Source organism: Crinia signifera, chromosome 8, assembly GCF_055691185.1.
Source record: "Crinia signifera chromosome 8, ASM5569118v1, whole genome shotgun sequence".
Lineage (NCBI taxonomy): Eukaryota > Metazoa > Chordata > Amphibia > Anura > Myobatrachidae > Crinia > Crinia signifera.
The window spans coordinates 18,321,538-18,345,823 of record NC_139224.1 but is presented as its reverse complement, the minus strand read 5'-3'; the positions used below and the strand labels follow the sequence as shown (position 1 = coordinate 18,345,823).

Genomic DNA, 24,286 nt, shown 5'->3' with positions numbered 1-24,286 from the left:
CCTTGACAGCCGACACCACTTGTCTCCTGCAACGCCACATCGGTGATAGGAGTCCGTGAGTGGCGCCGGTGTCCTACGGCAGTGCAGGGCGGTGATACACGTGTATAACGGCAGCATTGAGACAGCGGTGTGATCTGACACCCTATCTCCTACAGTGCCAGCCAGGTTACAACACAGTCTGCTATCGGTGCCGGTGTGGGCGACTGAGCTGGGACGGGATCACACCCACATCCAGCGGCAGGCGTCACAACGTGCCTGAACCCCTATCATTATTGGGGTACTATATTCACCAATGTAATATGCTAACTTAATAAGCACATACATTCAGCAATATATTGGTCGGCTGGCACTGACATTATATCAAAATAAAAAATGAATACCGAAGTAATTGTCTGTTGCCCATACACACCAGGGGATTAGGGAATCTACCAGATCTGCCAATTTATTGATAGAAGGGAAATTGGACTGGGGTCCTACTGAGTGAGGATTTATATCCTTTTTAAAGTCACTAAGTGTGTCCTATATGTTTTGTATTGTGGTTTTATTTTGCAACATTTTAAAACAATTACAATAAAAGTTACATTTTATGTGTTACTTCTTAAGGTGCACCAGCAGTAGACATTCTTCAATTTTTGTATAATGATATGGTTGCATATTATTGTATAATGATATGGTTGTATATAGTGTATTGTAATATGAAGCAGAAGTTTTTTTTTATATTTTTTAGTATTATTTTTATGTGTACCTGGGAGTTCATTAGCTGGTCCAGCTGTGCTCTGGCTCCCGATAGAGTGGTGGGGGAGCACAGGTGAGACAGAGGGGCGTGGTCCTGTGAACCCCGAGGATTGGTGAAGGTGAGGTGTGTGTGTGAGATGTTTGAATAAAGTTGTGTGTTGTAATCTTTAAGTGCTGTTCCCTGACAAGAGTTCCTCTCCTGAAACATGTCGCAAAAAAGTCCTTCTTGCAACAAAACCATAATATAAGATCCATGTTGCAGCGGAACAAATCATCCAAGAAATTCATATACCCCCACTGCTGTATATACCCCATATACCTCCCACCGCTACCGCTGTACACATACCCTATATACCCCCACCCGCCGCCGTGCTGCCCCTCCCTCCATATGCGGTAACTCGCGTCTCGCTCTGAAAGTGAGTGAGACTGAGAGCACTGCAGTGAGAGTGGTGAGCACAAATAGCATCCGTCTAATTTATACCTTGCCTGAACAGCGCCCACTCCTGCCCCGCCCCCAGCTTCACCTTATTGGTCGCTGCACGCAGGCTCCGCCCTCACAGCGCTTTGCAACCGTACACACATATACATTAGACGGGGCGGGGCCTGTGTGTGTGACTGGCGGCGGGGACGCGGAGCTCCCCCTACTGGCAAACACCCAATAGTATAGTCCGCGGGCTCGTGACCCAGGCGCCAAGCACACCAGCCCCGCCCGAGCCGCCCCATGACCATCCTGTGCGCATGCGCGGAGTCCTTCCCAGGCGACATTCCGCCGTGCGCGGTCTCCATCCGCTCCCGTGAGCGCGCACGTACTCATCGTGCCCGAGCGTCAGCCGGGCGGTTCTCTCTCCTGCCAGCAGCAGCCGGAGCCGTGTGAGGTAATAACGGCCGCCGCCCGAAGGAGGGACGGAGAGGAGTAGGGGAGCAGCCGCCGCCGCAGTGCCCCGGACAGCAGCACACAGCCAGCAGCAGTCACCCGGACACAGGTGAGGCAGGCGGGCCGGCCGTGGAGGGCTCGGGCCTAGGGGAGGGTGAGGTCCGGCGGCTGCTGCTGGGCCCCGGCTGCCTGCTTACCCTCAACCGGGAGGGAGGAGAGGGATCTGTGCACCCCTTCCCCCGGCTCCGTGTGCCATCACCCCGATATATATATATATATAAAATCACGTGTGTGTGTGTGTGTGTGTGTGTGTGTGTATATATATATATATATATATATATATATATATATATATATTTATATATATACTTTTTTGCATCACTGAAAACGTCTCACGAGTGCCAATCTGTTCCTGGTTAGGAATTTGGACTGGTGTGTGTGTGTGTGTATATGTATGTATGTGTGTGTGTGTGTGTGTGTGTGTGTGTGTGTGTGTGTGTATATATATATATATATATATATATATATTATATGTGTGTTATCTGTCACCTGTGTATACAGGGTCATAAAGACGGATATATTGTGGGAGAGGAGAGAGATGTTACACGTGTATGTGTGTGTATAATCTCCAGCACCATTCCGTACACAGTACTATAGCAGATTGCATGCTCAGTATCGCCAATCCCCCCCCATATCCTCTGTGTGCAGTGCGATCTATGCCGTTAGCGTGGCCCAGTGATGTCACTGAGTGATCTTGCTAACCGTCAACGTTCAGAGTGTTTAGTTTGCCTGCTGGCACCACTGTTTTGGTTCGCCGCTACTGCGTGTCTGGGTTAAGCTGGCACAGGCTGTGCAGTATGTGGCACCTGTCAGTGCTGCCAAGGAACGAATGATATAGTACTAATACACTGAGTGATCTCATTAACAATATGGTTCAGTGACATCACCAGGAGTCTGCTGAATATGCAGGCGCTCATATTGGCAGATGTCGGTATAGCGGGTACACACTGGGCGATCACATAAATAACTATATAATAATAATGCCTGTTTAATAATCACATAGAGTGTACACTGCTTCATTTCCAAGGATGTGTATGTTGGGGGGTGTGCACAGGTCCCTGTGTCAGACGCTGGATGCAGCAACAACATACATGTAATGGGTAGTATGCCGCTATTCCTCAGAGCCCCGCATATATACACCTGTGTGGTTCTCTCTCGCTATATGTATGTATATCCCACACATATATTTATACCAACGTCGGAGTCCAGAGGTCACTATTCTGTTCACCATATTTGTGAAGTTTGGAGGCTTGACCTGTATATGTATAATGTGTGTGTACCTATATCACCCCCTCCATATGTGTGTCTGTATAACCCTTTTCCCCAATGTATCAGTAATTAATACCCCTGGCAGGTGAAGTGAGAATACTGGTTACCCCATTGCACTGGCACATGACGGCGGCTGCCATGTATTAACCCTCCTTTATACGTTTGATAAGTCACTGCTGGGAGTCTACAGATGGGTACACAATAGTAGATATGTCTACAGATGGATTGTGCATCTGGTTAGCCACACACGCTGCCCCATCCTTCGGGGCTGACCTCACAAATAGTTTGTGTATATTTACATGTGCCCGTCCACTGAGCTGTCAATCACCTGTGGCTCCCGGTGCAGCTGTAAGGGTGGTTGGCGGATTTCAGGTACACACCGCACAGCGCGCTGTATATGTTTAGCTATATCAGCCATCGGCTATGTTGCACAGTTGACGCAATATATTTGTGAACTACGCCATTGAGATATTTATATCTTACACACTGGCCGATGGTGCATCTATATATACTGTATTTGCCAGCGTATAAGACGACCCCCCAACATTTCCACTCAAAATGTAGAGTTTGTTATATACTCGCCATATAAGACTACCCCCTCTTCCGCACACCTCCCTGTCACTAGCAGCTGTCTGGTCCCTTGAGTGGTGGGTTTTGCTGGGGCAGGACAAACCTATCAGGGCAGGTTTGTCCTTCCCCAGCAAAACCCACTACATAAAGTTTTAATACCCCCTCATCTGCAGCTTCCCTGCAGTGATGCCGCTGTCCTCCCCCCAGGCATAAATACCAGCATATACCGGTATTCATTAAAGGGTACCTCTCCTCGCCCCCCCCCCCCTTCTTATGCATACGGTACCGTAACTTAATAATAAAAGATAGCAGTACGGTATTTGTCTGCAGCGTTTTCTTCAGCCTAACGGCCTGTCAGATTGCGCATTTGATGTCGGCGGCAGGCTCGGGTGTTTTCGGCGGGGCTCGGGGGGACTTGGGAGCGCTCAGGCACACGAGTCCTTCCGAGCCCAGCCGAAAACACCCGAGCCTGCCGCCGACATCAAATGCGCAATCTGACAGGCCGTTAGGCTAAAGAAAACGCTGCAGACAAATACCGTACTGCTATCTTTTATTATTAAGTTACGGTACCGTATGCATAAGAAGGGGGGGGGGGGTGCGAGGAGAGGTACCCTTTAATGAATATATGCCGCACCCGGCGTATAAGACGACATCACACCGTGCACCCAGCGTATAAGACGACCCCCCACTAGAAGGCAAGTTTTTATGGGCTAAAAAGTCGTCTTGTACGCCGGAAAATACGGTACATATATTGGCCACTGTGTACGCACCTTAATTGACATTGGCAGATTGTGGTGAGAGGGTCAGGCACCCAAGGCTCATGCACCAGCAGAGTGGAGGCTGCCTATCTGGTCCTGTCTCACAGCAATGTCACTATAGCAATAAGTGCTGAGCATGCCAATACTGGTGTGCGCAGAGCATTGCAGCACGCTGTGTAGCCCATGCTGACCCTACGCCATTGCTGAAAGCCCCTACAGTGGGCACTAAGTGTCACAACTAACGCCCATGAGCATTGGAAGGTGGTCTGATGAATCGCTTTACTTCATGTGCATGGATGGCTGTGTGTGCGGTGGCACCAGGATGCACCATGGGAAGTAGGCCAGCCATCGGAGGCAGTGTGATGCTCTGCACAATGTTATGCTGTGTGTAGTGTTACCTAAGGAAGCTGTGACACCAGGATACATCATGGGAAGTAGGGCAGCCAGGGCAGGCAGTGTAATGCTCTGCACAATGGCCCTTATTCAGATCTGATTGCAGTACAAATTTGTTATCAAAATGGGCAAAATCATGTGTACTGCAGGTGGGGCAGATGTAACAAGTGCAGAGAGAGTGTTACATTCGGGTGGGGTGTGTTGAAACTAATCTAAATTGCAGTGAAAAAAATAAAGCATTCAGTATTTACCCTGCACAGAAACAAAATAACTCACACAAATCTAACTCTCTGCACATGTTACATCTGCCCCACCTGCAGTGCACATGGTTTTGCCCATTTTGAGAACAAATTTGTACTGCAATCAGAACTGAATAAGGGCAAATTTTATGCTGTGTGCAGTGTTACATTGGGAAGCTGTGGCACCAGGATGCACCATGGGAAGTAGATCAGCCAGTAGAGGCAGTGTGATGCTCTGCTGGCCAATCCCAGGATCAGCAGGATTATGGGATTTGGCCCCAAAATGGCCAGGATTTCATAGTAACATACAGTGAGTATCATAAGTTTGGGCACCCCAGGCAAAAATTCATTTTAATGTGCAGAAAAAAACAAGGAAAGATGGAAAAACTCCAAAAGGCATACAGATTAGACATTTTTATAACATGTAAAAAAAAAAATTGATTTTATTTCCATAATTTACACTTTAAAAATAACAGGAAATCAAAAATGGCGTCTGCAAAAGTTTGGGCACCCTGAAGAGTTTATAGCATGCACCGCCCCCTTCGGACAGCTGAGACCTGGCAGTGTCATGTATTGTTCTCAATCATCGTCTGACATCACCTGGTCCTTACAATCTCAAAGGTTTGAAAAGCCCAGACTCATCCAACCTTGCCCCAACAATCAACATATAGACAAGCCTGATGCATTATGGAATCAAGTTCTGTGGACCGATGAGGTTAAAATAGAACTTTTTGGCCAGAATGAGCAAAGGTACGCTTGGAAAAGGGAGGGCACAGAATTTAATGAAAATAACCTCTGTCCGCCTGTTAAGCATGGGGGTGGATCATTTTGGGGTTGTATTGCAGCCAGTGGCGCAGGGAACATTTCACGAGTAGCAGGAAAAATGGATTCAATAAGATTCCAGCAAATTTTGGATGCTAACTTGATGCCATCTGTGAAAAAGCTGAAGTTAGAGAGGCTGGCTTCTACAAATGGATAATGATCCTAAACACACCTCAAAATCCACAGTGGATTACATCAAAAGGTGTAAACTGAAGGTTTTGCCATGGCCTTCACAATCTCCTGACCTCAACATCATTGAAAATCTATGGATAGACCTTAAAAGAGCAGTGCGTCACAGACAGCCCAGGAATCTCAAAGAACTGGAAGGAAGAATGGGCGACGATACCTCAAACTAGAATTGATAGACTCTTGGCTGGCTACAAAGAGCGGTTACAAGCTGTGATCCTTGCCAAAGGGGCAGTACAAGGTATTACCTTTGCAGGGTGCCCAAACTTTTGCAGACGCCATTTTTTGTTATTTTGAAAGTGTAACTGATGGAAATAAAATCAAACTTTTTTTGACATGATATAAAAATGTCTAATCTGTAATTTGATACCTTTGGGTTTTTTTCCATCTTTACTTGGCTTCTTTTTGCACATTTAAAATGATTTTTTTTTTTGCCCGGGGTGCCCAAACTTCCCCACTGTACTAGGGATGCCAATCCCAGGGAATTTTTTCCATCCCGGAAATGGGTGTTGAAAAATGCTCAATCCCGGGATTGGCATCCCTAAAAGAAAACCACCCCCCTCTCCCCCACATTGCCTTACTTTGAGCGGGGCAGGCGGCAGCGGAATTGAGGCAGGCTGCGGGTGTGCTGCCGGAGGGAGGTCAGTGTGTTACTGGACTGTGCAGCCGGGAGAAGTTGGACGGCGAGCGGGTTCAGTGCTGCGGCCTGCGCAGCGTGACCCATAGGTCACACTGCACAGGCGCAGCGCTGAACCTCCGTTGTCACAACTCACTTGCCTCCCGGCCGCAAACAGTCACGCCTAACCTGGTCACAACGGCAGGCGAGTTCTCAGCGAAGAGCCTCCGGTTGTAGAGAGCAGTGGTGTGGGGGCGTGTTCGGTTGACTGCACAGTGTGACGTGCAGCGTGACCTCTGACCACTTCACTCTGCGCGTCTGAGCTGCTCAGCCGGGCAGCGTCTGAGCAAATGCTCAGACACTGCCCAGCATTAGACTAGTCTAATCCCGATATCCCGGGATTGGTAGGTCCAAAGTGTCTCTACATAAATATATTTTTACGTATGTATGTGTGTCCGATAAAACTCAACCACTTCACTGAAATGTTCCCTGAGGTCCCCAAATTGTATTCTAGGCTCTGCATCCTCTCACTAATGTTAATTAGCAAATAATGGTGTGAGGACATCTTGTGGTCAAAATGAAGAATGTTGGGCTACAAATTAGAGACGGAGCTGTTATGAAGCAACAGGCCCTGAATCATCTTCTGCTAATTACTGAGCAGAATCATCAGCAAATTGAATCCTCTGTTGTCCCACAGAGCAGGTAATACACACATGGTTAATGGGAATATATTTATTCAAGTGCAGCAACAGTTTGCAAAGGCACACTTTACTTTCCGTTACTTACAGGTGTGTAGTGTCCAGCACATAGCTGTGCCATCTGTATCTGCACATTAGCAGTAGGATGGGCAGTAATGTGATGTCATTACTCACAGGTGCGTAGTGTCCAGCACATAGCTGTGCCATCTGTATCTGCACATTAGCAGTAATATGGGCAATAATGTGATGTCACCGGGCACTACTGTGTGATGTCATTACTTACAGGTGCGTAGTGTCCAGCATATAGCTGTGCCATCTGTATACTGGCACATTAGCAGTAGGATGGGCAATAATGTGATGTCATTACTTACAGGTGCGTAGTGTCCAGCACATAGCTGTGCCATCTGTATCTGCACATTAGCAGTAGGATGGACAGTAATGTGATGTCACCGTGCACTACTGTGTGATGTCATTACTTACAGGTGCGTAGTGTCCAGCACATAGCTGTGCCATCTGTATCTGCACATTAGCAGTAGGATGGACAGTAATGTGATGTCACCGGGCACTACTGTGTGATGTCATTACTTACAGGTGCGTAGTGTCCAGCATATAGCTGTGCCATCTGTATACTGGCACATTAGCAGTAGGATGGGCAATAATGTGATGTCATTACTTACAGGTGCGTAGTGTCCAGCACATAGCTGTGCCATCTGTATCTGTACATTAGCAGTAGGATGGGCAATAATGTGATGTCACTGGGCACTACTGTGTGATGTCATTACTTACAGGTGCGTAGTGTCCAGCATATAGCTGTGCCATCTGTATACTGGCACATTAGCAGTAGGATGGGCAATAATGTGATGTCATTACTTACAGGTGCGTAGTGTCCAGCACATAGCTGTGCCATCTGTATCTGTACATTAGCAGTAGGATGGGCAATAATGTGATGTCACTGGGCACTACTGTGTGATGTCATTACTTACAGGTGCGTAGTGTCCAGCACATAGCTGTGCCATCTGTATCTGCACATTAGCAGTAGGATGGACAGTAATGTGATGTCACCGGGCACTACTGTGTGATGTCATTACTTACAGGTGTGTAGTGTCCAGCACATAGCTGTGCCATCTGTATCTGCATATTAGCAGTAGGATGGACAGTAATGTTATGTCACCGGGCACTACTGTGTGATGTCATTACTTACAGGTGCGTAGTGTCCAGCACATAGCTGTGCCATCTGTATCTGCACATTAGCAGTAGGATGGGTAGTAATGTGATGTCACCGGGCACTACTGTGTGATGTCATTACTTACAGGTGCGTAGTGTCCAGCACATAGTTGTTAGGCGCCGAGGACACTGCTCTGTGGGATGGGGGTCAGTTAGGTGCCCGGGGCACTGCTTGTGGGATGGGGTCAGTTAGGTGCCCGGGGCACTGCTTGTGGGATGGGGTCAGTTAGGTGCCCGGGGCACTACCCTGTGGGATGGGGTCAGGTGCCCGGGGCACTACCCTGTGGGATGGGGTCAGTTAGGTGCCCGGGGCACTACCCTGTGGGATGCGGTCAGTTAGGTGACGGGGGCACTACTCTGTGGGATGGGGTCAGTTAGGTGCCCGGGGCACTACCCTGTGGGATGGGGTCAGTTAGGTGCCCGGGGCACTACCCTGTGGGATGGGGTCAGTTAGGTGCCCGGGGCACTACCCTGTGGGATGCGGTCAGTTAGGCGACGGGGGCACTGCTCTGTGGGATGCGGTCAGTTAGGCGACGGGGGCACTGCTCTGGGATCAGGTCGGTTAGGTGCTGTGAGATGGGGTCAGTTAGGGGCAGTGTTGGCCAAGGCTGCTGCGGTTGTAGCTGTGAGTAACACAGGGTAAGCGTTTCCTAAATACTAATGTACATCCTTCAGTTGTCACTAAACTATTACATCTTTGTTGGGCCCTATACACACCACTTGAAGGGCCCTTCTGTGCCATCTCTTAGTGTGTATTTGCAGTAATGATATTGCTTATTTCTGGGCTATTTTGACAAAGTATTTTATTTTTTATGGTTAAAAATGTGTATTACAGATGTGCTGTAATTGTGAGCGTGTCAGGTGATTATAAGTCACCGAAACAGACCTAATCATTGTTCTGTGTGGGACTTACTGACTCCCATTACTGCCTGGCCTGTGGTGTTATACTGTATACATCGCATTGCAGAAATAGGACTTTCCTGATCATTGTTCTGTGTGGGACTTACTGACTGCTCCCATTACTGCCTGACCTGTGGTGTTACACTGTATACATCGCATTGCAGAAATAGGACATTCCTGATGATTGTTCTGTGTGGGACTTACTGACTGCTCCCATTACTACCTGACCTGTGGTTGTGTTATACTGTATACATCGCATTGCAGAAATAGGACGTTCCTGATGATTGTTCTGTGTAGGACTTACTGACTGCTCCCATTACTGCCTGTGGTTGTGTTATACTGTATACATCGCATTGCAGAAATAGGACGTTCCTGATGATTGTTCTGTGTGGGACTTACTGACTGCTCCCATTACTGCCTGACCTGTGGTGTTATACTGTATACATCGCATTGCAGAAATAGGACGTTCCTGATGATTGATCTGTGTGGGACTTACTGGCTGCTCCCATTACTGCCTGACCTGTGGTTGTGTTATACTGTATATATCGCATTGCAGAAATAGGACGTTCCTGATCATTGTTCTGTGTGGGACTTACTGACTCCCATTACTGCCGGACCTGTGGTTGTGTTATGCTGTATACATCGCATTGCAGAAATAGGATGTTCCTGATCATTGTTCTGTGTGGGACTTACTGACTCCCATTACTGCCTGACCTGTGGTTGTGTTATACTGTATACATCGCATTGCAGAAATAGGACGTTCCTGATCATTGTTCTGTGTGGGACTTACTGACTGCTCCCATTACTGCCTGACCTGTGATTGTGTTATGCTGTATACATCGCATTGCAGAAATAGGACGTTCCTGATCATTGTTCTGTGTGGGACTTACTGACTGCTCCCATTACTGCCTGACCTGTGGTGTTATACTGTATACATCGCATTGCAGAAATAGGACGTTCCTGATCATTGTTCTGTGTGGGACTTACTGACTGCTCCCATTACTGCCTGACCTGTGGTGTTATGCTGTATACATCGCATTGCAGAAATAGGACGTTCCTGATCATTGTTCTGTGTGGGACTTACTGGCTGCTCCCATTACTGCCTGACCTGTGGTTGTGTTATGCTGTATACATCGCATTGCAGAAATAGGACGTTCCTGATCATTGTTCTGTGTGGGACTTACTGACTGCTCCCATTACTGCCTGACCTGTGGTTGTGTTATACTGTATACATCGCATTGCAGAAATAGGACGTTCCTGATCATTGTTCTGTGTGGGACTTACTGACTGCTCCCATTACTGCCTGACCTGTGATTGTGTTATACTGTATACATCGCATTGCAGAAATAGGACGTTCCTGATCATTGTTCTGTGTGGGACTTACTGACTGCTCCCATTACTGCCTGACCTGTGGTGTTATACTGTATACATCGCATTGCAGAAATAGGACGTTCCTGATCATTGTTCTGTGTGGGACTTACTGACTGCTCCCATTACTGCCTGACCTGTGGTTGTGTTATGCTGTATACATCGCATTGCAGAAATAGGACGTTCCTGATCATTGTTCTGTGTGGGACTTACTGACTGCTCCCATTACTGCCTGACCTGTGGTTGTGTTATACTGTATACATCGCATTGCAGAAATAGGACGTTCCTGATGATTGTTCTGTGTGGGACTTACTGACTGCTCCCATTACTGCCTGACCTGTGGTGTTATGCTGTATACATCGCATTGCAGAAATAGGACGTTCCTGATGATTGTTCTGTGTGGGACTTACTGACTGCTCCCATTACTGCCTGACCTGTGGCTGTGTTATACTGTATACATCGCATTGCAGAAATAGGACGTTCCTGATCATTGTTCTGTGTGGGACTTACTGACTGCTCCCATTACTGCCTGACCTGTGATTGTGTTATACTGTATACATCGCATTGCAGAAATAGGACGTTCCTGATGATTGTTCTGTGTGGGACTTACTGACTGCTCCCATTACTGCCTGACCTGTGGTGTTATGCTGTATACATCGCATTGCAGAAATAGGACGTTCCTGATGATTGTTCTGTGTGGGACTTACTGGCTGCTCCCATTACTGCCTGACCTGTTGTGTTATACTGTATACATCGCATTGCAGAAATAGGACGTTCCTGATGATTGTTCTGTGTGGGACTTACTGACTGCTCCCATTACTGCCTGACCTGTGGCTGTGTTATACTGTATACATCGCATTGCAGAAATAGGACGTTCCTGATCATTGTTCTGTGTGGGACTTACTGACTGCTCCCATTACTGCCTGACCTGTGGTTGTGTTATACTGTATACATACCTGTGGTTGTGTTATACTGTATACATCGCATTGCAGAAATAGGACGTTCCTGCTTTACAAATACCATTCGGACGCCATTACATCACCTGTGTTCTGGGGAAAAGTCAGACACCGTAACATTTCATAACATCCCGACAGTAGGGGTCGATTCAATATGCTGCACGGATAGGGAGCTCCCGCAGCTGTTCTAATCAGCAAGCGGCTAACTCTGCCTGCTCGCAAATGTGCCAAAACTGGGGCGACGGTGCTGATTTACGCCCCATTGGGGACTTAAGTCATAAAATGCTGGTACTCGCGACTAAACACCCACGAGTACCAGCATTCTCCAGCTTAGCAGCGCACTGATTAGTATAGCACTGAATCCAGCCCATAGTGTATGGGGTGGATGTAATAGGACAGTGTAAGATGGCAGCTGTGGCACTGAGGGGGTTAATAACGTGTGTTTATATACCATTAATCCGTTATTGGGTTATGTTTAGTGCGCTGTGTAAGTACTCTGGGGACATTCTCATATAGTAAATGATGTGGTCCAGTACCATGAACCCCAGCGGGGTGTTCTCTATGTAACATTTACAGCATTTCCTGTTGCATCAAACTTCCTACGTAGGTGATAAGATTGAGAGACCAACTGGTTCCAGCCATGGGTATGACAGGAGGAAAGCAATTGTTCCATTGTGAGAGACAAGAGCGGATCAGACTACGTTGTTGCAGCTAATACCCCTTTTACACCAAAATCCCTGGTCGGACCCTGGTCTTTGAAAATGGGAGTTTCCAGGGTTGGACCCAGCTTCATACCCCATTTACACAGCACTGTGACCCAGGTCTGCGCCGTTTACACTGAACCTGGGTCAGCACTGCTTTTCCCTATGGATGACATTAAAAATGTACATTTAGGATAAACTGCCATCCAACTTTCCCTCAATGATTTAAAATAAAAATGAAAAGATATGACAAGTTAGCATTGAAAAATGTTGGTTTGTTTATTTAGTAAAATAATATTTTTCAAAACGTTTTATTCATTGCTCAAGCGCACATAGCGGTATAAAAGTGCAGCATCACCCATGTGCTCTCTCCCCAGCCCCTCCCCTGCAGCCGCAGACTGAATCTCACATGTGCCCCCCCCCCCCCCCCCCAAAAAAATATAATAATAATAATAATAATAATAATAATAATAATAATATAAATGATACTGCATCCAATTATGATTTCTGTGTGCACTGCCCGTATCCTTCCTGGCTGCTGTCTTTTGCCACTGCAGCGCACTGTGGAAAGGCGTCCAGCACTTCTGGTATCCTTTCAGCACTACCCAGATGTCCCAACCTGGGTTGGGACCATTTACACCGCCCACGACCCAGGTCCAACCAGTGTTCAACCCTGGTCAGGACCTGGGTAGGAGACCAGTGTTACTGGACCTGGGTTGACCCCTTTTACACCAACGCTGACCTGGGTCCAACCTGGGTTATTCCTTGGTGTAAAAGGGGTATTAGTGTGTGCATTCTGCCCTGTGGACGCTATGCTAGATTGCATCGCTGAATGGGAGGCCTGCACCATATACGGATCTGTATATACTACATCGCTTTGTGCTTTGGATGTTTTGCCGCTTTTCTATATTTTGTGTTATGTTTTATAAGAGAGCATGATTGGTTAATAAGAGCTAGGGTGGATTTACCCCTCCATGGTATTATATTGGTTTAGGGTAACAGGGCCTGCCACCCCTGAGATGTGTATATCTTCTGGGACACCAATAAGAGTTGTACTGCTGTGAACATACGCTGAATCTCAGTACCTGCAAGAGGAAGTCATTTCTGAAGACACTTTGAGCAATAAACATCCTGCCTCCTGCGATAGTCACAGGCAAAGCGATTCACTGGAATGAGTTGAGACACACAGCTCAGTTCCGTGAAGTGTGTTGAATCAGTGACTCTACTCTCGAGTCACTACTCATATGATATTAAAGGCACAGGGAGACGGTGCAGGGCTCACAGCACACTCAGGGAGTTGCAGAGGCTCAGTCACTCAGTGTGCTGGAAGACAGGAAGTAAGACAGTGGCTGGGCTCACAACTCATATAGGATTGCAGGCACGACTCAGAGAGGAGGGGCTGAGCCTGGCTGCTATGCTATAATGCTGCTGCTGCTGTCTGGACTCATCCAACAGTGAGTGTCTCGAATCACGCAGTCAGCTTAATGATTCGAGACAGCGATTCACTAGCCATCTCTATCCTGTGACCAGCAGAAATGTGCTAAACACAATACTGAGAGCACAAAGTACCCAACCCCAGCTACTGAGCCGGGCCTGCGCCAGATGAGTTGTCCGCTGGTGACTTGTGCCCACTGCGTAGAGGGGGAGGGAGTTCCCTATTGGCCCAGATCTGTGCTCTCTTGGCACACATGGTTTCTCCGGTTACACTGACAAGCACCTATCTGGCGTGACATCCAGGAACTGTCCAGTGTCACCATGCACACTATAGAAGCTGTGACTGCATGGACCCAGCCAGCAGCTGATGGGAGAGCAGTCATCAGCAGGAAGTGTACTCTATGGTTACTGGCTGTCTTGTCTGTTCATGATCTATATTACTACAAGCAGTCGGAGACTGATATCTGGGCATTTATATTGTGTTCCCTCTTGTATCGGATCAAACATTTGTTCTTGCAGTGCTTGTCGCTGCCAATCAGAAATGATGGGGGGGGGGGGGCACATAGTGGCAGCCCAGCATGTCTGTAAAGTGCTGGCCACTCCCCCAAGAGTGACAACAGGGCAGCAGCTCCTACCCGACAAGCCACACCCCTTTTTTCAGGTGGGCGCAAAGCACTTTCTAGCAGGAATACTAGATTGATTGCCTGCTGCTTGCTTATGGAGTGGGCACTGCCCAGGGGTTTAATTGCTATTGGCTAGAAGTGCTGAGCATATAATGGTTCTTCTGCCAGCTTTCTGTAGAGATCAGATATTGAGCGTTGTTCTCTGCCATAACCTGAGCACTCAGTATGTGGCTCTACGTTGTCAGACCGCCATGTAATCTGTGTGTATGGCTATTGCTGGCAGGTGCCCACAATCCAGCATACAGCCCACACAGAGCATTACGTCACCGTGCAGAGGCAGGAAGTAATCTGCTGGTAACAGGCTCGCTCACAAACCACTGTGGTAGTACAGCATGCCTGCGCCACAGTCAGATGTATGTATGGTGGGAGCAGGGCGGGATGCCTGGAACATTTCAGTCATGTATGTTGCTGCACTTATTGTGTACCCGTCGTAGTGCTGGGGATTGGGGGGAGGGGTCAGTTCTTTATAGACTTGGGAAGAAATGACTGTACCCTTCCTCTGGAGGATTTGTGTCAGTGTTTGGATGAATTGCCATTATTAACCTCTTAGCTGACCTAAGACTCATCCTGTTGGTTATTCATCCTATAACTGTGTCCTGGGAACCAATAATTCACCTCATTGAGTGCCTTTTACACTTCCACTGCTCGTGACGTGAACCAGCGCAGATGGCCATATTGTCAGCTGCATGCTCAGTGGGTGCTGTGATGCAGCATGTAATCATCACCTGCCACAGTCATTTCCCTGTGACCACCCATGTCAGGGCAGTGTATTGCCCATAGGGAGTGGAGGAAAGGTCTCTGTGGCTTTGTGGTGACCATGGTAACTGCGGTATTATTCCCTTACCAGAGCGTCCTTGACTAGGCCGTTGCTGTGATGGAACATTCCTGTGCTGATGGTTATGTTCTTTGCTCCTGGCTGACTGCTAATGTTGCACGTGTGTGCAGCGGGTTGTGTCCTATGCTCCGGTCTCACTGCACGGTGACATTGCACGTGTTTGAGTGTGTGTGTGCGGCAAAAGGGGCTCCTGGCTGACTGCGCAGTGACGTTGCACGTGTGTGTGTGCGCAGAGAGGCCTCTTCCTGTATTTGTTGTGTCCTGGCTGACTGCGCGGTAATGCTGCACGTGTGTGTGCGCAGAGAGGCTCATTACTTTGCTGCTGGCTGACTGCGCGGTGACGTTGCACGTGTGTGTGTGCAGAGAGGCTCCTTCCTGTGCTTCTGGCTCACTGCGCGGTGACGTTGCACATGTGTGTGTGTGTGTGTGTGTGCAGAGAGGCTCCTTCCTGTGCTTCTGGCTCACTGCGCGGTGACGTTGCACATGTGTGTGTGTGTGTGTGTGTGCAGAGAGGCTCCTTCCTGTGCTTCTGGCTCACTGCGCGGTGACGTTGCACGTGTGTGTGTGTGTGTGTGTGTGTGTGTGCGCGCAGAGAGGCTCCTTCCTGTGCTTCTGGCTCACTGCGTGGTGACGTTGCACGTGTGTGTGTGTGTGTGTATGTGCGTGTGCGCAGAGAGGCTCCTTCCTGTGCTTCTGGCTCACTGCGTGGTGACGTTGCACGTGTGTGTGTGCGCAGAGAGACTCCTTCCTGTGCTTCTGGCTCACTGTGTGGTGACGTTGCACGTGTGTGTGTGTGCAGAGAGGCTCCTTCCTGTGCTTCTGGCTCACTGCGTGGTGACGTTGCACGTGTGTGTGTGTGTGTGTGCAGAGAGACTCCTTCCTGTGCTTCTGGCTCACTGTGTGGTGACGCTGCACATGTGTCTTGGCTGTGGGCAGCGTGGGGTTAATGTCTCCTAGGTGACAGTGTCAGGACTGGAAGTGTCCACCCTTGTGTAATCATTAGGATATGAATGTGGTGTCTGTGTCCCATGGAAATGAGTCATCTGAGAGGAGATTGTGCTGCAGCAACATACAATAATAGCTACATTGTGTGTGTGTGGGGGGGGGGGATCCCCCTTACCCTGCTCAGTGTGCCAGCAGTTGGCAGGGTACCATGGGGGCACAAGTCTATAGCTATAAGGGGTGTTATAGAACATAATGCTGCCCATCACTGACCCGCCCATCTCTCTTCTTCCTGCAGGAATGGCCGCCATTCGGAAGAAGCTAGTCATCGTTGGAGATGGAGCCTGCGGAAAGACCTGTCTGCTGATTGTGTTCAGTAAGGACCAGTTCCCGGAAGTCTATGTACCAACAGTGTTTGAGAACTATGTAGCAGACATTGAGGTGGATGGGAAGCAGGTATGTGTCCTCCCCCATCCCCCGCCATCTCTCCTTGTATATCTATATTTGTGGGGACTGTGTAATATTCCTCTTCTCTTCCCAGGTGGAGCTGGCTCTGTGGGACACTGCTGGTCAGGAAGACTATGACAGGTTGCGGCCCCTGTCCTACCCAGACACCGATGTTATATTGATGTGCTTCTCCATCGATAGCCCAGACAGCTTAGGTAGGTCCTTGTGCTTATTTACTCCCATGGTGCAGTAGGAACATAGTGGTAATGTGCAGAGAAGGAGGAATTTCTCTGTGGCCAAAAGTTTGCTGCATACACGCTCCGATCCCGGCGGTGCGATGTGTGCTTTGAGGTGCGCGCTCCCGCGGCACCTCATCGCACAGTACAAAAAGTATGTGCTGCACATACTTTTTGTACTTGCTTTTCATCACATCGCATTGCATGCAATGCGATGTGATGGATGCTATTTTAGCCCAGAACGCACGCCGGGATCAGAGCGTGTATGGGCATCTTTAGTATGCTGTGGCCCGTGTAATGCTGTGCTGTCACTAGAGCTTGTAGTGCTTAGTATGCTGTGGCCCGTGTAATGCTGGCTGTGCTGTCACTTGTGCTTAGTATGCTGTGGCCCGTGTAATGCTGGCTGTGCTGTCACTTGTGCTTAGTATGCTGTGGCCCATGTAATGCTGGCTGTGCTGTCACTAGTGCTTAGTATGCTGTGGCCCGTGTAATGCTGTGCTTTCACTAGTGCTTAGTATGCTGTGGCCCATGTAATGCTGTGCTTTCACTAGTGCTTAGTATGCTTGTGGCCCGTGTAATGCTGGCTGTGCTGTCACTAGTGCTTAGTATGCTGCGGCCTGTGTAATGCTGTGCTTTCACTAGGGCTTAGTATGCTGTGGCCTGTGTAATGCTGGCTGTGCTGTCACTAGGGCTTAGTATGCTATGGCCCGTATAATGCTGTGTTGTCACTAGTGCTTAGTTTGCTGTGCCCCGTGTAATGCTGTTCTGTCACTAGTGCTTAGTATGCTTGTGGCCTGTGTAATGCTGTGGTTTCACTAGTGCAGTGGTAGCCAACCCTAGCCCACGAGAGCTACCAACAATTCACATTTTCCAGACAACCTAGCTGCTGCACTCATTAATCACTGACACATTTTAAAAGATACACAGATGGAGCTAATTAGCTCACTTGTGACTCTGTGAGGAGACCTGCAAAACATGCACTGTTGGTAGCTCTCGAGGACTAGGGTTGGCTACCCCAGCACTAGTGCTTAGTATGCTGTGGCCCGTGTAATGCTGGCTGTGCTGTGTCTCTAGTGCTTAGTATGCTATGGCCCGTGTAATGTTGGCTGTGCTGTGTCTCTAGTGCTTAGTATGCTGCGGCCTGTGTACCTGGTTACACCCTGCTCTGGCCCCTGTAATGCTGGCTGTGCTGTGTTCCCTTGCTCTGGCCCCTGTAATGCTGGCTGTGCTGTTTTCTAGAAAACATCCCTGAGAAGTGGACCCCTGAGGTGAAGCATTTCTGTCCCAATGTACCCATTATACTGGTTGGAAACAAGAAGGATCTTCGTAATGATGAGCACACCCGCCGGGAGCTGACCAAGATGAAGCAGGTCTGTGAGCAGCGACACCTATTCCCTGAGTAATGAGTGTTCCTCCCTGCCTGGTCTGTAGAGGTGACTGAGCCGTGCCTCGTGCATACTGTGCCTGTATAGGTTTGAGGTTACTGAAAGGTGCCTCCCAGTCTCGTGTATGCCGTGCCTCTGTAGGAGAGAGGTTACTGAGCGGTGCCTCCCTGCCTCGTGTATGTCCTGTCTGTAGAGGAGCGAGGACACTGAGCTGTGCCTCTGTAGGAGAGAGGTTACTGAGCGGTGCCTCCCTGCCTCGTGCATGCCGTGCCTCTGTAGAAAAGAGGTTACTGAGCGGTGCCTCCCTGCCTCGTGTATGTCCTGTCTGTAGAAGAGCGAGGTTACTGAGCGGTGCCTCCTTGCCTCGTGTATGTCCTGTCTGTAGAGGAGCGAGGTTACTGAGCGTTGCCTTCCTGCCTCGTGCCTGTACAGGGAGGTTACGGAGCCAGTTACTGATGTACTGGAGTATGTGTTTTTGGATCAGAAAATGCAGGGCTGGTCCGTTTTACAGGGTGCCCCTGGTTCTCTTTGGGGGGGTTGTAGTCACAGTCTGTGCTTGTTTTCTGCCTGCCCAGCGGTCACAATACTGAGCCGGTTCTCATTCTCCCCATGTTGCAGGAGCCAGTGAAGCCAGAGGAAGGGCGTGATATGGCCAACAGGATCTCTGCTTATGGTTACATGGAATGCTCTGCAAAGACGAAGGACGGCGTCAGGGAAGTGTTTGAGCTGGCCACACGGGCAGCCCTACAAGCCAGACGCGGCAAGAAGAAAACCACGTGCCTTCTTATCTGACGGATTATCCTGCCGTACCCGCACACCACACACCGCATCCTGACGGGCCCTGGCAGAGGGGCGCAGCGTGTATCGGGAGCGCCACGCGGCATGAACGTCGGATAATCCTTCAAGTGATGTTTATTAATCTTTAGAGTGTTCTTACCGGCCTTTGTCTTTTCCATTTATTATGTAATGAGTTACGAGATTTTATAAGAAAGTCATCTTGCTATCAGTATTTAAGTCGACATGTTTTTTCTTGATTCTATATAAATATTCTATGTAACTTCACTGTTAGCAGATTTATCATTGCACCAGACTAACTCTGACATTCCACTGTACTCTCTCGTCGGACCCTGGGCGCTGCCACATTCCCCCCCCACCCAGGCGGAGATAACAACTGTGTTTTACAGGGCATCTCTCAGAGGTGGCACCCTGTCCTCCCTCCCGACGCACCAAGCGCGAGTGCCGCCTGCGCAATGGGTTCTAGGCTGTCACTGCTGTTATGTATTTACAGAAAGGTCTATTGGAAGGTGGCATCTGGGGCTTTGCAGTGATGGAATAGGGCCGATTAGCACTACAGACGTTGCAGAGCGCGGTGGTTCCCATTGCAGTCTGCGCCTGGCAGCGAGGCGGCTGTATGCAGGGCGTAGCGTCTTGATGGGATTGTAATGCTTTTCCTTTCATTTGGCATTGGTAAAGAATGTAGCCTTCTGTAATGGTTGTTTTGGGGGTGCCCTCGTGTGCGTCCGGGTGGAATTGGTCCCTTCTGCAGTGTTTATAGTAAAGTTCCCCATTACTCTGACCTAGGCATGTACCATTCCGGAGAACATGGCGAGGTTTCTTTTCTATTGGGGGGGGGGGGAGAGACGATAACGATTTATATAATGAAGCATAAACTGGCATTGAAGGCCCGTGTATTTACCATAGGATAGTGAGGTTTGGGGGGTGCAGGATTACTGAAGGCGTGTCAAACCGTTCCCAGGCGCCACCCACACACACAGGGACCCGCCTGTCTCCTCACCGCCACTCACAGTTTTGTATAATTGGAATATCTAACTGTTACTTGTCCTTTCTGGGTAAGAGTTTTTTTTTTTTTTAATTGTTTTTGACAATAAAAAGTGAGAAACCATTTTGTGAGAATCCCATTTGTGGACTGAAGGCAATTCTGTTGTGACCAAATGCTCTGTCAGAATATTCATCTTCGGAGGGCGCAGGTGGAATAAAGGGTGTCCAATGGCTCCGACCTACAGACCTGTATTGTGTCCAAGGGCTCCGACCTACAGACCTGTATTGTGTCCAAGGGCTCCCGACCTTCAGACCTGTATTGTGTCCAATGGCTCCGACCTACAGACCTGTATTGTGTCAAAGGGCTCCGACCTACAGGGTGTCCAAGGGCTCCCAACCTTCAGACCTGTATTGTGTGCGGAGACTCCTGGAGCGTGGCTTCACCCACAGGCACGGAGAACACGCGTGTCCCATGCAGCGTAGGGATGAACACGTAGAAATCAGAGCAGGAATTGCTGTGCCGGGATTTATTCGCTTGGATGATTGCTCTGTACGAGCGTCAGGTCTCATCACCTACAACTCCTCCATTGTATACCATATACAAATGGGCTCATTCTCCCTTTATGACCTCTTTTTCCATTTAAATAGACCTGTATTGTGGTGGTGGCTGAAGCTTAGATCAGTTCCATATATGTAATATAGATGTCAGAATGTAGAAATTGAATGAATTGCAGTGTGTTGGTGTATGAGCTACAATGCTCTATGTACTATATGCACCAAGAGGATAAAGTAGTTCTAGAGAGGATTCCAAACCTATTTATCATGCGTGTTCTGGAGTGAGTGAGTTTAGACGTATTGGCAAAGCTGAAGTCACCTTCGCGAGGAACCACTGTACGAGCGCTATCGTACAGTCTTACCTGGATGTCACTTTCCATGTGTGCTGCTCTCAGTCCTTCTACTGTTTTGTGTTAACAAACTGAACCTCTTGACCATGCCTACTTGCTTTAGTGTGTTGGTTTGGCTGAATAGCTATTTGCAGTAATGAGTAGGTGTCCCTAATGTTTTGGCAACAAAGTTATAGCTCAGACACAGGTAATGAGAGGTGTATATACAGTTGTCACTACACAGAACTAATGGCTATACCATTACTGAGCTGTTGGCATAATGCTGGTACTGATCTGTAGCCCCAGCGCTACTACATTTATAAGCATACTCAATAAGATGTCTGATTCCACCATTTGGTTTAATTAGTCTCAAACAAGGGTATGGTAAGCATCCCTTTTATATATGCTAGATATGTACCTGTCGTGCTCCCCTGGGCTCGGACACCTGTCTGCCGTGTACCTGTCCACATCTGGTCTCTGGTACCTATCCTCACCTGGCTCTGACACCTGTCAGTGGGGGGGGGGGGGGGGGGGGGGGTGGAGCTGCCATGCCGGCCGCGTACCTGGTCTCTGGTACCAGCCGGCCGCGTACCTGGTCTCTGGCACCAGCCGGCCGCGTACCTGGTCTCTGGCACCAGCCGGCCGCGTACCTGGTCTCTGGCACCAGCCGGCCGCGTACCTGGTCTCTGGCACCAGCCGGCCGCGTACCTGGGCTCTGGCACCAGCCGGCCGCGTACCTGGGCTCTGGCACCAGCCGGCCGCGTACCTGGGCTCTGGCACCTGCCGGGCAACAGATCTCCACTCAGCAGTGTGGATATGAGATGGCTAAGTGTTGGTGATGGGTACAGCAGGGATTTCAGGGGAACACAAGCCCTGCTCGCTGGCTCCCACTTGTGGTTAGTTATATGGTACAGTATTGCTAGCTAGTTATGGCATAACCAGTCAGTGTGTGCTCTCACTTGCTGTATGCAGTCCTGTGTATTGCACATATATGTAATGACCGGTCTGGACTGGATATAAGGAGATGTCATACTCGGACCATATGAAGCTGGAGTTATCGTCCTGCAGTAACAACCTGTGTGCGGCTATACACTCAGTGCACTATAAGGGGCACCTAAAATAACTAATCAGCCAATCAAGTGTCTGTAAATAAAGACCTAAAAGCTGGGTATGGTCAAGAGGTTCTGATCTGATATAACATAAACTGCTGATCTTTTGAGATCTGGAGGCACAACAGCCTTTAGGTTTTACAGAGCACAAAGAAAGTGTCAGTGTCTGTTCATTGGGGCTATTCCTGAGAACCCCTGGACGGATTTGGCACGTAGAGCATTTGTTTGGGAAGGTTTAGATATGACACATTCATCAATGATAAAGGGGAGCTGAGCAGTGGCGAGTAAGAGTGACAATATCAGTAGGAGAACGGTAGTGCTGTACAGTGCTCACTGTGGCCAAGAGTGGTACTGCACCTGCTGTTCTCATAGAATGCGTCAGGCTATTCTTATACCTCACCCTTCACCTGCTTCCATGGGTCATCAGTAATATAGACAAACCTTTCCCATCAGTGCCTCTGCCTCACCACGTGTGCCTTTGACCTCCCTCCACCTCTTGCATTCCAATGTACACATCTCTCCAACCCCCGGCCTCCCCCTCACAATGCGATCCTATGCCGCCTACCCCCCCATGTGTGCCATGGCTGGTGACTGATCAGCATGGAGGTTAATCTATGACCAAATGTGTTATGTGGGACGGGCATCTGTATGTGACCAATCGTACTGGAGTCATACATGTTCTGTATTTGCTGAAATCTGATAGGTTTGGTAACGACCAGAGGAGATTTTCTCACCAAGTCCCATTCCCCACTACTCATAGTTCCCACATCACCCTCCCACACCCCTCGCAGCAAAGTCAAAGCATCTATACTTACACAGGAGCAGGAGTATGCAAGGGAGACTGGTGTCACGGGGCCCAAGGTGATAGTAAAGGTCTTAATGGGGCTGGTTCTGTAGGGTGCAATTTGGTGATTGGGGTGGAAGGTCAGGATGCATATATGTTATCTGATCTAAACAACTAAAGAACTGCAGTATATATTTGCAAAGATGGGGCTCTGCAAGATGGCTGCCATGCAGCTAGGCCACGCCCTAAACAAGTGTCCCACTGCAGTTTCTATAGATCAGCGGCTATAATTTATATATAACAATGGTTCCCTTTCCCTGTAACACTGAGAGCCTGGTAGGCTGACAGCACTGAGTCGGGATCCCTGGAGAGATCCTAGGTACCAGCACATTGTAGTCCTGTCAGTGGGTTAGGCAGCTGCCTCTGTTACTGGTGTAACCCCCTCCCCACCGTGCCCCCTTCCACCCTGGACACAGGGTGACCATTACAGTAGAGCAGGCATTTCCAAACTGTGGTCCTCCAGCTGTTGTGAAACTACACACCCCAGCATGCCTTGCCACAGTTCTAGCATTCCCTAATGTTCAAATATTCTCTGTAAAGCGCTGCGGAATATGTATGCGCTATATAAGAAACTGTTAATAAATAAATAGCAAAATTGTGGCAAGGCATGATGGGAATTGTAGTTTCAAAACAGCTGGAGGGCCATAGTTTGGACATGCCTGCAGTAGTGGCATGTTGCAGCCCGAGGCAGGGTATATGAAACTGTTACTGTCTATACAGGACCAGATACATTCCGCCTCCCCAACACAGTACACCATACTTCCTGAGAATATCTTAAGCCCTGTGCATGGGTGTGGTATAGGGGGTTTGACGGTCATTATCCCGACGGTCATTATCCCGACGTCGGGATCCTGACTGGCCGGACCCAGACAGCATGGCGAGCGCAACAAAGCCCGACGTCGGGTGAATGCTTGTCGGGATCCCGACTGGCACCCCTGTGCACACGGAGTGACATTAGCCAGTATCGCCCATGTTTTTAGTGTGTACAGGGTGATAAATGGTTTGGATGATAGATGGGGATAGGGAATAAGTACCCTGGAGTGATAGATGGGGGACGGAATTAGTATCCTGGGTGATAGCTGGAGTACAGGGAATAAGTACCCCGAGGTGATAGATGGGGGACAGGGAATAAGTACCCCGAGGTAATAGATGGGGGACAGGGAATAAGTACTCCTGAAAAATATATGGGGACAGGGAATAAGTACCCCGAGGTGATAGATGGGGGACAGGGAATAAGTACCCGAGGTGATTGATGGGGGACAGGGAATAAGTACTCCTGCGCAATATATGGGGACAGGGAATAAGTAACCCGAGGTGATAGATGGGGGACAGGGAATAA

At 48.9% G+C, this 24,286-nt stretch overlaps 1 protein-coding gene across 1 annotated transcript; it reads left to right on the top strand.

Moving 5' to 3' along the window:
* The first annotated feature begins 1,514 nt into the window (after nucleotides 1–1,514).
* On the top strand, nucleotides 1,515–20,234 carry RHOA (ras homolog family member A). Its single transcript, XM_083155874.1, has 5 exons — nucleotides 1,515–1,718; nucleotides 16,562–16,719; nucleotides 16,805–16,925; nucleotides 18,186–18,316; nucleotides 18,950–20,234. The coding sequence occupies exons 2-5, from the start codon at nucleotides 16,564–16,566 to the stop codon at nucleotides 19,121–19,123; spliced, it is 582 nt and encodes a 193-aa protein (XP_083012000.1). The 5' UTR covers nucleotides 1,515–1,718; nucleotides 16,562–16,563; the 3' UTR covers nucleotides 19,124–20,234.
* Nucleotides 20,235–24,286: the final 4,052 nt, after the last annotated feature.

Bases quoted from the DNA above. Each gene is read 5' to 3' on its own strand.
- RHOA (XM_083155874.1), top strand. From the start codon at position 16,564: ATGGCCGCCATTCGGAAGAAGCTAGTCATCGTTGGAGATGGAGCCTGC. The intron at 16,720-16,804 runs GTATGTGTCCTC...TTCTCTTCCCAG, and splicing joins TTGAGGTGGATGGGAAGCAG to GTGGAGCTGGCTCTGTGGGA. The intron at 16,926-18,185 runs GTAGGTCCTTGT...GCTGTTTTCTAG, and splicing joins CGATAGCCCAGACAGCTTAG to AAAACATCCCTGAGAAGTGG.